We start from the raw sequence: 13,429 nt of genomic DNA, 5'->3' as shown, positions 1-13,429 counted from the left end.
ATTTTTTTTTTTTTTTTTTTTTGTTTCACAATTTATTAAATTGTATTATTTTGATTGAGTATAATGTTGGATAGATTGTATCGTTCTCCACCGTTACATAATGTCACATATTCATAATTTAAATGATAAACCTACAAGAAAAGTAAGGTACATGGTAGAACTACTATGAAAAAGTAGGATAAAAAATGAAATATGATTATTTCCTTTGTTCAACAATAGTTATTCACTATATTATTTTAGGATGTCCAACAATACTTTTCCTGTTTATAAAATCAAAGAGTAATTTACCATCTTGTGTCTATTTTATCCTTACTATTAAATACTTTATTTTTCAAATGAGTTACTTTTAATAAGAGTGAGTAACGAATGTGTCAAGTCAATAATGCACAACTATTATTAAACAAATGGAGTATTAAATATAATAAATAAAGACAAAATAAAAAAAATGTTAAAGTAACGAAGTATTTGCATCAAATAGGTCATTACATAAAATGAGTCCTTGTCATTATTTAACAATGACTTTAAACATTACATTACAATAAAATTTAAGTGATAATCAAAATAAATGTGTAACGTATGCTTAGAGCACTGTATGGCGGTTGGTTTAAAGAAAGTTAGACGGATGAGATTGGATAAGAGACATAAGGTTCGGATCGTCATGAAAAGAATGCTTTGGATCCCCAAATTTGTAAAATTTAATTAAATGCACACCAAACCTGAACTTTACTCTACAAGTCTGTTTGTATTTGTTTAGATAGTTTGTTACGTATCGTCTCATAATGTATTTTATTGCATTGTATTGTATTATTTTAGTAAGGTGAAATGGTCTAGTGGACCCTTGTACTTGTATCCGTTTATATTTTGAACCCTTCTACTTACTCATTTGTCATCTGGACCCTTAAACTCAATAAAATACAATTTATCGAACCCCTCTGATCATTGACCATGCTTATGTGTCTTTAAGATGGCTGAGTTGGTGAAAGTGTGACTTCACGCTCCTTAAGGCGAGTGAGTACTATATTTCAGTTTTAAAAATATTAGTAAAAGAATAAAATAATACAAAAATTTTAAAATTAATTAAAAAGTCTCCATCTTCTTCACTCACTCCGCCTTCAATTGCAGTCATCTCCAATATGCCCGACCCTTTTTTTTTCTTTCCATACTCTTGTCATCATCTTTAAGAGATCTTGGTATTGAAACCTCTTTGAGTCCATTGATTCGCCGCTAGAGGGAGAGGTCGATGGTGGTGGTGCTTGTCGGAGAAAACTAGTTCGCAGTAGAGTGAGAGAGACGGTGAGGGTAGGAGGATCTAGTTACGACAACGAAGAGATTTCGGCCAGATCTGGTGGTGCGGCAGGGGCGGCGGCTTAGGTTGGTAGTTTTGTGATGGTTGAAGGAGGATGAAAGGAAAATAGCGAGGGTGTACGGCTGAGATGAAAGACGGGTGAGGAAAAGAGTATAGGTAGTCTTGCCGGCAAGAGTTTCTCCGGTATATTTTGTTTATGTTAAGGTGGGAATGGGGGAGAAGATGTAGGAGTTTCAAAATTTTATTTTAAGGAATAAATTTAAATTTTATTGTCTTACTTTTTATTAAATAATTTTGGTTAATAAATTTTAAATAGTTAATAAAGATAATTATGACATGTTATTGATATAAGTGATATGGATTTGACATGTTATCAATTTAAGGGAGAGTGAACTACACACATGATAAGAGGAGTTTAAAAATCTTATTTGGATTGAGTCTAAGGGTTCAGTTGATAAAGAGTTAAGTAGAAGAATTCATAATACAAACGCGTACAAGTACGAGGGTCCATTAGGCCATTTCGTCTTTTAATAGTTATAATATTTGGATAGATTGTATCATTTTTCATTATTATAAAATAGCACACATTCATAATTTGAATGATAAATCTAAAAAAGATGTAAGGTACGTGATAGAGCTACTATGAAAATGTAGTGTAAAAGATGAAATATAATTATAATTAAATAATAAATAAAGATAAAATGAGAAGAAAATATTAAGGTAAAGACGCGATCACACCAAATCGATCCGTAATATAAAGTGAATCTTTTTGTCATTACCTAACAATGATTTAAACGATTTAACACAATAAAACTTAAGCAACAATCAAAATAAATATTGTATTTAAATTAACAATACAATAAAATGCAACGAGTAACAACTATCCAAACAAAACGTAAAAGTAAAATTAAAAATATAAAAGAAAGCTCCTTTATTTTGTACTCTCCATCGGAAAATTCCCAAACACGCTTTCCTGCACGTGATCGGGTCGGGTTCGTTAAGAAGCGGGAAATCCCTCAAATTCAAATTTCAAACCCTTATCCCTTCAATTAAATTCAAACAGTGCTCCAAATTTCAAATTTTTCACAACGAAAACCAAAATTCTCTATCTCAGGTATGATCTTCCTGCCAATTTTTTCTTTTTACTTTTGATTCTTTCTTTTCCATTTTTTCTGATTGTTGAATGAAAAATTGCAGAGATGGATTTGGAAAATATGAAAAGGAAACAACTACAAGCATTATGCAAAGAACATGGAATTCCTGCAAATTTAACCAATTTGGAAATGGCCGACAAGCTTTCTTCACTTCTTAAGGTAATGAGTAATCTTAATTTCTTTATTTATTATCTGAGTTTCAAGAAATTTTCTGTCTTTTTGGTTAAATTTGTCGTTAATGTTTAGGTAAATGATGAAAAACCCTTAACTCGAGGGCGATCATGTTTAAAGATGTTGGATGTGAATGAGTCTGATGTTGTTAATAGGAAGGTAAAGAAAGTGAAGTTTAGTCCTGATAATGAAGTTATTGAGTTTACGAGATCGGCTCAAGTGAAAAGGGGAGAGAGGCGGAAGACAATGTTGTACAAGAACAATTTGAATGTTAGGAGTGACGGGTTAAAAGTAGGCATTTTGGATAGTCCAGTTAGGGTTACTAGGTCACAGGGAGTGAATATAGAAGATGGTGTTACTGAGAAAAAGGGAAGGACAAGGCAGGTGAAAGATAGTGTAATTTCAGTGAATAAGAGTATGGATGAAGTTGGAGTGACCACAAAAAGAACATTGAAGAACAAGGAAGTAGTTATTATACAGGAAAAGAGGGAAGAAAATGAGGGAGCGAATGATGGTGTACGGATGAGTAGAAGAGTAAGAAGTCGAAAAAATGTTAAAGAGAGTGTAGAGGATTCCCAAGAGGAGCCGAATATGGACGGAAGTGAAAAGGTAATTGATAGGGAAGAGAAGAGGGACAAGAAAGTGACATTCATTAGTGGTGGTCACATGGATGAGTGCACAAAGTCTGAAACAAAAGCCAAGGAGCCGAAAAGAGTAACGAGAAGAAAATCTATGGCTCATAATCAGACCTTGCCTGTTCAAATTGAGGTTGATGCTGAAGTAAGGGAGGAGGTTGCGGAGAAGCCAGCTCGGGTTACAAGGTCTCGGAACTTGAAACCAGTTGAGGATAATGTCAGTAACAAAAGGAACCGGACTAGGGGTAAGAAAGCCATTGAGACAAGTGAGGAATTGCTTTGTACTGAATTTGTTGAATCTTTAGTTGAAGCTGTCAAAGATGAAGTCAGAGTAATCATAAGAGGGTCTCGGCAGAATAGTGTTGTGGAGGCACCCGAAAAGGCTTTGAAGAGGTCTGGAAGGATAGCTAATAAGGATAAGGGATCAAGGTTCAGTGATGATATTACTAAAGAAAAGATGGTTACTAGGGGTAGGACAAGAAATCAGTTTAGCTCAACTGTAGTAGCTTCAACATCGGAAAGTGGAACCAAAATTGTTGAATCGAAGGGGAAACATGAAGTGGTTCTTCAACTTGAAGAACCTGTAGAAGTTCCTCCTAGAGGATGTGATAGGCGCAAATCTGTTTTGCCTTTGGAGAAATTGAGAGGTGATGAAGTTGCGGCCAAGAAGGAGAAAAGAAATTTCTTAAATGCTAATGATGATGAGGTAAGGCAAAAAGTCACAGAAGAAGAACCAGAAGAACCCCAGAAGGCATTGAAGCGGTCAAAAAGGCTTGCTACACAAGTGGAAGATTCAGTATTGGCCAAAGATGATATTGCTGAAAATAAAATAGATGGACCAACTGAATCTCAAGGGACTCTTGAAGTGGTTCTTCAAACTGGAGAAGTTCCTATCAGAAGTAATAGGCGCAAATCTGTTGTTCCTTCTTTGGAGAAAGTAAGAAGTGATGAAGTTGTGGTTGTAAAGGAGAAAAAAACCTTAAATGCTAATGATGGTGAGATTGGAAGTAAAAGGACAAAAGAAGAACCCCAGAAGATTTCAAAGCGGTCTAAAAGGCTTGCTAAACAAATGGGAGATCCTGTACTTGCTAAACATGATATTGCTGAAAATAAATTAGAAGAGAGGAGATTGTCAAGAAGGAATGTTGCTAATGCAAATGTAGACACCAAGATATTGGACAGATCAGTGCAAGAAGAAACTTCTGTGGTAAAAGAAGAGAGGAGACGTTCTGGAAGGAGTGCTTCTAGGCATACACTTGCAGCAGTTTCAGATGATAAGAAGGAAAAGGGTGAGAATAAGCTGACAAAGAGAAATTGCACTGTTCAAGATAAAGATTCTACCAACAAGTTCACCCTTCAAGATTTAGACTCGGCGAAACAGTCCATAAAGAGTTCAAAGGCAAGTGTCAAGGCATCAGTTGTTAAAAAGACAAGTACTGCAGGGAAGAAGCAGCAGGGTCGACTTAAAAGATCAAATGTTGAAGTAGAAGTACTCATGCCTGAGGACATGGAAATAGTCAGAGAACCTGACAATAAAGATTGTAATATCTCAGGGTCAGGAGGTACAATGAGCTTCTCAAGATCATCTGTGAATGAGCTAGATGCTGTTCCAGATGATGTCAATATAGTTCTCGCTGGCACCAAGGATGACACAACTGCTGAGTCGAGCATCCTAGCTGACAAATTAACTGAAGAAGGACCACTTGTAGATGCAAATTCTTCTCCATATGAAAATAAATCCTCATCGAAATCTCTTCCATTCAGTGATCCATCCAACTCTGACGGTAAGTGTATCTGGACTCAGGTTAATATTATGCATTGTCTTGTGAAGAGTGCTAATTCATTATTTCGTATTTTCAGCTAGACCTGAGGAAAACCTAGTTGGGGAGCTTTTGCAGGTTGACCACGAGGAGCAGCCTGCAAGCAAAGGCCTATGTCCTAGTTCTGTTTTGGCTGATGATGCAGTTCCAAATGACCTAAATTTTGACAAACAGGAGCCTGGTGCAACAGTAGTAGATAATGTAGAAGAATTTGTCACAGGATTATCTAATGACGTTTTTGATAATTGTTCACTAAGCCAGAGTAATAATATGGGAGAGATCTTTGATTCTGGAAGTAAGGATGATGCAGCTGCTGAGTCAAGCCCCCTAGCTGACAAATTGATTGAGGAAGGACCACTTGTTGATGCAAATGCTTCCCCATCTGAAAATAATTCCATAACTGAACCATTCAGTGATTCATTCAACTCCAATGGTTAGTCTATCTAGTAATAAGTTAACATTTTGCCTTTTTTTTGTGAAGAGTGCTAATTCATTATTTCGCATTTGCAGCTACACCCAAGGAGAACCTAGTTGAGGAACTTTTGCAGTGTGATCATGAGGCGCCTGCAGGCAAAGATATATGTCCTAGTCCAATTTTGGCTGATGATGCTGTTCCAAATGAAATAACTTCTGACAAACAGGAGCATGGTTCAATAGCAGCACATAATGCAGAAGGGTTGTCTGATGAAGTTCTTGATAATTGTTCACCAAGCCAGAGTGAAAATATGGAAGAAAACCTTGATTCTGGCTTTAAAGAACAATCGGAGACTGGATGTGTTGTTACTGAAGGAGTAAGTCATGGTGAACAGGAGCCTGCAAGCAAAGTCCTATATCCTGGTTCTGCTTTGGCTAATGATGCAGTTCCAAATGACATAATTTCTAACAAACAGGAGCATGGAACAGTTGAGGCAGATAATGCCGAAGAAGTTGACACGGGTTCATTTAATGAAGTTCTTGATAATATGGAACAGCACTTTGATGCTGGCTTGAAAGAACAATCAGAGACTGGATGTATTGTTACGGAGGGGGTAACTTATAGTGAACAGGAGCCTGAAAGCAAAGGCCTATGTCCTAGTTCTGTTTTGGCTGATGATGCAGTTCGAAATGACATAACTTCTGACAAACTGGAGCATGGTGCAATTGCAGCAGATACTGCAGAAGAATTTGACTCAGGATCATCTAAGGAAGTTCTTGATAACTGTTCAGTAAACCAGAGTGATAATATGGAAGAGAAGCTTGGTTCTGGTTTTAAAGAACCATCAGAGACTCGATGTATTGTTTCTGTTGGTGTGAATTATGGTGAACAAGAGCTAACTGCAACGGACTATGCAAAAGAGTTGGATGCGGGGTTGTCTAGTAATGTTTTGTTGGATAATCTAGGTTGTTTCAATCATAGCAATGAGATGGAAGGCAAAATTTCTGAAGCAGAAGCTGAATCTGGTCCTATGGAACAAGCAGACGCTGAATCTGATCTAGTGGAAGCTAATTATGATCTAGATGCACCAACCTTCACAAGTCAAGGTGAGATTCATGCAGAAGAATGTGGAAACTTGGAGATGGCTGCTTCCGAGAAAACCGTTTCAAGTCCCATAAAAGCAGTTCTAGATCTTCAAGGTAAGCAACGTTTTTTCATTACTTACCGATTCTATGAATTTCATAATACATTGACCATCTCTTTTAGTTGCAGAACCTGGTATTCTTGGTGATGGCATCACATTACATGTAACTCCATTAGAGGACAGTGATGAAGAGAAGCAAGGTAGTTTTGAGGTTTTCTTACCTCCTGTTCTTTGCAATTTGCTCATTTCTATACCCTTTTTGATGCAACAGGCGAAGAGTTAAAATTTTTGTTTGCCACTCCTGGTTATGTTTCACATTCTAAAGAAAAGAAAGCCTTTTTGGATGGTGATTCAAGGGACGAGGGTCTCAACAGAGAGGGGCAAGGTTAGCTGCAAAGTGCTTCTTGTTACATTTTTACTTTTTGTAATTTATTGCTGTAAATCAAATTTTTGTTCGGCATTTTGCCTTGTGACTTCTGCAGTTTCACCTATTAGTGGTAATGATACATCAAGTCTCCAAAGTTCTGTCCGTGACTGTGGTGAACATGGCCAAGGTTAGTCCTAGACTTCTTTTTCTTCTTCTCTGAAGGGTATATGCTACTTACAGCTCGTTATGCTATGTTACAGGAGAGTATCTGAAAAGATTGTTTGCCACACCATTTGGTAGTAAATGCAGCAAGGTAGATATAGCAACTAGTAGTGCGATTAATGAGACAAGCAGTCAGTGCCAGCACAGTTTCCATGAAAATGAGCACATCACATTACATGTAACTCCATCAGAGGACTGTGATGAAGAGAAGCAAGGTAGCTTTGAGGTTTTCTTACTCCTGTTCTTTGCAATTTGCTCATTTCTATACCCTTCATGATGCAACAGGCAAAGAGTTAAAAAATTTGTTTGCCACTCCTGGTTATGTTTCACATTCTAAAGAAGAAAAGAAAGCTTCTTTGGATGGTGATTCAAGGGACGAGGGTCTCAACAGAGAGGGGCAAGGCTAGCTGCAAAGTGCTTCATGTTACATTTTTACTTTTTGTAATTTATTGCTGTAAATCAATTTTTTGTTCGGCATTTTGCCTTGTGTTTTTTGCAGTTTCTCCTATTAGTGGTAATGATACATCAAGTCTCCAAAATTCTGTCCGTGATTGTGGTGAACATGGCCAAGGTTAGTTCTAGACTTCTTCTTCTTCTTCTTCCCCGAAGAGTATATGTTACTTACAGCTTGTTGTGCTATGTTACAGGAGAGTATCTGAAAAGATTGTTTGCCACACCATTTGGTGGTAAAAGCAGCAAGGTAGATATAGCAACTAGTATTGCGATTAATGAGACAAGCAGTCAATACCAACACAGTTTCCATGAAAATGAGAACAGTTAGTCTTTCTTCCTTAATTATGATTTCCGAGGCATTTTATTGCTTAGTTTATATTCTTAGTTGAATCTGTAGGATTTCAAAATTTAGGTTGTTCATTAACAAGCCAGTAGATCTCTTTTGCCCCTTTTTCGTTTTAAACCATCAATTTTCTCTTACTTTGACCATATTCACTTATCACTTCGTAAGTATCTTTTGACATACAGCTGCATCATCTGCTGGTAATGGTAATTGTTTTGTAAAATTCAATAAACATGTCCAACTCTTCAACTTGATGCAGTGGGGGAAGATCTTAAAGGTTTGTTTGCTACGCCCTCTGTTGTTTCACAATCTGTTGGAGACCTGCACTACCTTTTTCAAAATCAATTGAGTGGAGAAGCAATGACCGCTAGAGGACTTGGCTCAAGCGGAAAAGAAAATTTAAGTGAATCTGTCAGGAGTTTGATTGAGAACAAGCAAGGTTGGTTCTGAAATTCCTTTTTTTGACATGGTCTCTTTTGAATAACCAGTTTCTGCCTTCCTGCTGGATTTTCAGTTGTTCCCTTCGTTCTTCTTTCCCGTCCTCTTTTCTTTTCGGTTTCTAAGATTTGCTAAGGGATGTCTATTGTAACAGTGGAACAAGTAAGGACTTCATTTGCCTCACCAGTCTCTGTGAAATGCACTAACCAAGAGACTACTTCTACCAAAGGAAAGTTTAGCCTAAGTCATGAAATGCAATCTTATATTTGCAGTGGAGTGGAAAGAGATCACAGTGAATCTGAAGCCGGGTCTATTGGAGTCGACCAAGGTAGTAAATTATCCATTTTAGTCATAATGGATTTACACAAGCTGAGTGTTCACACATGAAATTAGTTTGTTTCTGTTTAAGCTTCTTGTACTAACATCAAAGCCTTATTTCTTGTAGCTCCTGAGACTTCGCATATCACTGCTTTCAACTTTGGTGATGAAAATGAACAAGGTTAGTCCAGAACTATCTCCCTGACTGTATAAACTAAATTTGACTGACTTCATCTTCTATTTGCTGCTTTATTGTGCATTAATAGTGTTAATTCCTGATGCGCAGAAGATCAATTGATAATGCCTTTTGCTTCAGCCAACATTACCCAGTCTATGGATCAAATGGATGGAACTCCAAGGATGACAGAAAACAAGAAACTTTTTATGTCTGGCAATGTTCAAGGTCTCTCTCGTAACAAAGTCTTTCCAGTTGCACATCCAAGTGCTATGGATCTGGAAGAGCCTGAGAGCATAGATTCTAAACATTCTGAAGAACAGAATAAAGTTGAGAAGATCAAAGAAACTGTTGAGTGGATGAAAGAATCCAGTGCTGTTGAAGAAGAGAACAATGACGGTCAGGGTAATATGCTCTCTGCAACATCAGCTAAAAGCATGACTCCATTTCGCAAGGATGAGCTTTCTTCTCAAAAACCTAAGATCAAAGAAACTGCTGAGTGCATGAAAGAATCCAGTACTCTTGAAGAAGAGAACAATGAAGGTCAGTGTAATATGTTGTCTGGAATGTCAGCTAAAAACATGACTCCATTGCAGAATAATGAGTTTTTCTCTCAAGACACTAAGAAAGCAGATGTTGCAACGTCAGGAGAAATGGTTGGAGACACAGAGATGACTACAAGACATGAAAGCTGTGTTGAGGAAATTGTTGACATAGAGGAACAAAAAATCGAGGAAACAGTGGCTGACAGGGATTTGTTGTTATTTTCTCCTCAAGAACCTAAGACAGCAGATGTTGCAATGTCAGGAGAAATGGTTAGAGACACAGAGGTGAATACAATACATGAAATCTGTTTTCATGAAATTGTTGACATAGAGGAACACAAAATTGAGGAAACAGTGGCTGACAGGAATTTGTTGCTAAGAGGAGATGTCTCTAGAGGTCTTGAAGAAGATATTTATGTTGGAATTGCAAATGAAAGCACTTCTCCTGTTATTTCAGAGCCTACATGCGATGATATTGGATTTTCTGAACAGCAAATGGTGCCGGAGATCAATCAGAGCAGTCCAAACGAAAGTGCTTCTCCTATTTCAGAGCCTACATATGATGATATTGGATTTTCTGAACAACAAATGTTGACGGAGATCGATAAGAGCAGTTTCGAGAACATTAACACATCTGATGCTTTTAATGATGGTACTGAAGATCACTTGAGACTGCAGTTTGCCACCCCAATCAAAGAAGCAAGCCCTTCCAGATTGGGTGAAGCTTCTAGTTGTCAATTGAAGACAGCAATGATTGCAATGATTTCTGAAATGGCTGGTAAGCAGCCTAAGCAAGGGTTTGAATTTTCTGGTGAACCACTTACTGTAGAGATTATTAGTGGAGGTTCTGATAGAACAAAAAGATCTCATTTCTCCAAAGAGATTGAACAATTTGAAGGAGGGCCTCTGTTTCCTACACCATCAAAAGGTACACGTCCACTACAGTTTGAGGAAAGTCCTGGTTGTGAGGAAGATATCTTCAAGTATCTAGATGGTGTTAAGCTCCTTAACACTCGGGAACAAAATTTTGAACAGCACGGAGATCGTCAATTTTTAAATGAAATAACTGATGATACAGGTGAAGCTACACTTCATTGGTTTCAAACAAACGATGACAATGTTCCCAGACAGACAGAGCTGGAGACACAGAAAGGTAATATTCATTTTCGATGTTGTGTGATTAATTTGCAAGTCTGAGTATATAATATAATGAATTCTTGAATGGTACAATTATGAATTTGGAATGGTTAAATGAAGTGCAGGTGGAAGAATAAGAAACTATGTCTTCAGATGCTTGAAACATTTGAAATCAGTTTCTTGGAACACTATATAGAGGAAATTAAAAAATATTAAGGATAAAATATTAAAATATTTGATCAAATGAAAGTGCTTGTAAGATGAAACTTATAAGCTGGGGGATAAATAGCTTATGGTTTAGAAGCACAACTGCACAAGGTTTATAAACACTTTTATGTTTACCAAGCACGTAGATAAGCTAAAAATTGCTTATAAGTCAATTTGTCCGGCTTATAAGCTTATCAAAACACCCTCTTTATCTGCTGATATATGGTTTTGATGGTTAAGAAATGTGGCAGTGCTATCGGGATTATTATTACCAAATGAAGTACCGGATATTATCAGGTAGTTCTTAAGAATGATTGGCTCCTAATCCTAAAAGTACTGAGGAAATATAGATTTTACTCGTACACTTTTCTCATTTTCTATTTTGCAAGGTCCCTAAATAGATGCATAAGCCTGATATTTGGACTGCCAATGATGCAGAAATTGATTCTGCCTGGCCGTTTGAGCCCTTGCATGAGGAAGGGGAAGTCACAGAAGATGATGCTCTGGCTGAGGGCAAGGAAAACAATCATCCAGTACCATATCAAGAATCTATTGAAGACGAATTAATTAACACTGATGAAGCAGCAAAAAGTGGTGCTGTAAGTGATGCAGTTTGCCAACAACCTAACATTCTTTTAACTGACATCAAAACTGAGAACATAACTCAGGAGAGGACAAGGAAGACTGATGGCTTTTCCGTTAGTGCTGGTGAGTTCAATAAGTCTGTATGAGCAACAATGTGGCAACCTCAGGTTATCTTGAATTGTTTTGTTTTATTAATATTTTTCTTTGTGCATGAAATTTGTACATAGAGGTTAGTAACCTCAGGGTATCCATTTCTTAACCTAAGAGGCAACTTTATGAAGATTTTGTGATCTTTAACTTTCAATTATCTTGAATTATTTTGTTTTATTAATATTTTTCTCCAAAATTTAAAACTGCTTACTTAGTAATGAATTTCAGAAAGTGGAATTCTTGAATTTGATGCTGAATCCACTGCATTAAGAAGTCAGGAACCGATTATCATCACAGTAGAAGAGACTAAGGGAGAGGAAGTGCAAAAAATAGAAGTGAGCAATATCAGTAACGCTTTCCTAGAGAATATTCCCAATGATGATGAATATACAAAAAACAATTCAACAGTTTTGCCTGCTGATGAGCAGATCCACTTTATAGAACATTATGCGGTAGAAAATGCTTCGAGCACTGAGGGGTTTACTGCTTTCACAAATGAATGTCAACATGTTACTAAGGAAGATGATCTTGCTGCTGAGGGGGACATACTTGTTATATTTGAATCAAATGAGAGCACGCCTACGATTGTTAACAATTCAGGTCTCACCACACAAATGGACATGCCTGGAATATTCACAGAAGAGCCTCAGCGTGTAAGTGATCAAGAGAAGTCAAGTGCAGCTAAGCAACAAGATGAGGATTCTTTTGATAAAAAGGAGCATGAATCAACTGGAGCAGTGTTATCACCTTCTTCTAAATCTCATGAAAGCATTAGCTTTATTGAGGAAGGTAAACAGGGCTGATACCTGCTGGATTTGTTTGATATATTTCGAACATTTAGGTTTGACTATACTAATTATGCATTTGTCATGTCATTTAGGCATTGCTGGTGAAGGTACATTGATATTTGAGAAAAAGGATGAGTTGGCTGAAAAGAAAGTAGCTTTAACCCCAGCAGCAGGTGTGGCTAAAACATCTTTTGCCAAGCACTTGAACTCCACTGTGAAAAAGAAGAATGCCAGAAGCATTCTGATACATGGAACCCCTAACAAACTAACTCAGATAGCTGACATGAAAGAAAATGCTCCAAATGTTAAAGGAGATATTGGCACTGTAACTGCGTTAAGGCCTGATAAACGACCTGCTTTGAAAGACCTCCCAAGGAAATAGAAGAAACATGTGTGTAAATCTTGTGAGTTTTTTTCTGTTTTGATTGTCCTGGTTTGATGATTGCTGCATATCTCATGGCCTATACTTCTGTTACATGAGAACAAATAGGTTGTGTAATTATGTCATTTTTATGTTATTCCATGGGATTGACATTGTAACTGTTCTGATTTTTTTGGTAAAAGATTGATTGACAAGAATGTAAGGATTTTATTACCGAATCTCACAGATAATTTCCAGATTTCCCAGCTTTAATTTGGAACAATTACCTTCATAGGCTAAGTTGTTTAAAACTATGCCAACTTGAAATGCTATGAAGAAAAGGTATCTTGTTTTTGTAGCCAAGTAGTTAGTGTCCTGAAATGCCAATGGGTTATAATGTGACGTCTTCCATAATAGTTAGCTCAAATTAATTTGTAATTTTTTAAGTTTAATACAAATTAATTATGTTTTCTCAAATTATAATTTGTATTTATTTGTTATGAAGACTATAAACATCTCGATTATGACACATAAATAGAGTAACTATTATCATATGTTAAAACATAAATAAGGATAAATAATAATAAATTCCTCCTAATTAATATTCTATTAAGAGATGTATAAAAAAAGAAACGTGTAAAAGAAGAATCTATATATATATAGAGGAGAAACATAGAGAAGATGATATGACACCT

At 36.7% G+C, this 13,429-nt stretch overlaps 1 protein-coding gene across 3 annotated transcripts; it reads left to right on the top strand.

Moving 5' to 3' along the window:
- The first annotated feature begins 2,349 nt into the window (after positions 1-2,349).
- On the top strand, positions 2,350-13,072 carry LOC102583498 (uncharacterized). 3 transcript variants are annotated; one of them, XM_015303446.1, is made up of 18 exons: positions 2,350-2,420; positions 2,504-2,619; positions 2,707-5,050; positions 5,127-5,519; positions 5,597-6,700; positions 6,774-6,845; positions 6,917-7,030; positions 7,128-7,199; positions 7,273-7,449; positions 7,734-7,805; positions 7,882-8,010; positions 8,290-8,469; positions 8,623-8,796; positions 8,914-8,967; positions 9,073-10,659; positions 11,289-11,558; positions 11,814-12,374; positions 12,466-13,072. In XM_015303446.1, the coding sequence occupies exons 2-18, from the start codon at positions 2,506-2,508 to the stop codon at positions 12,753-12,755; spliced, it is 7,707 nt and encodes a 2,568-aa protein (XP_015158932.1). In that variant the 5' UTR covers positions 2,350-2,420; positions 2,504-2,505; the 3' UTR covers positions 12,756-13,072. The 3 variants fall into 3 exon arrangements, with proteins under 3 accessions (XP_015158932.1, XP_015158931.1, XP_006363436.2); XM_015303445.1 differs by having other exon boundaries at positions 6,768-6,845; positions 9,076-10,659; XM_006363374.2 differs by having other exon boundaries at positions 6,768-6,845.
- Positions 13,073-13,429: the final 357 nt, after the last annotated feature.

Source organism: Solanum tuberosum, unplaced genomic scaffold (assembly GCF_000226075.1).
Source record: "Solanum tuberosum cultivar DM 1-3 516 R44 unplaced genomic scaffold, SolTub_3.0 scf00434, whole genome shotgun sequence".
Classification (NCBI taxonomy): domain Eukaryota; kingdom Viridiplantae; phylum Streptophyta; class Magnoliopsida; order Solanales; family Solanaceae; genus Solanum; species Solanum tuberosum.
Note: the sequence above shows the minus strand (reverse complement) of the source record. Positions and strands in the feature narration are given on the sequence as shown.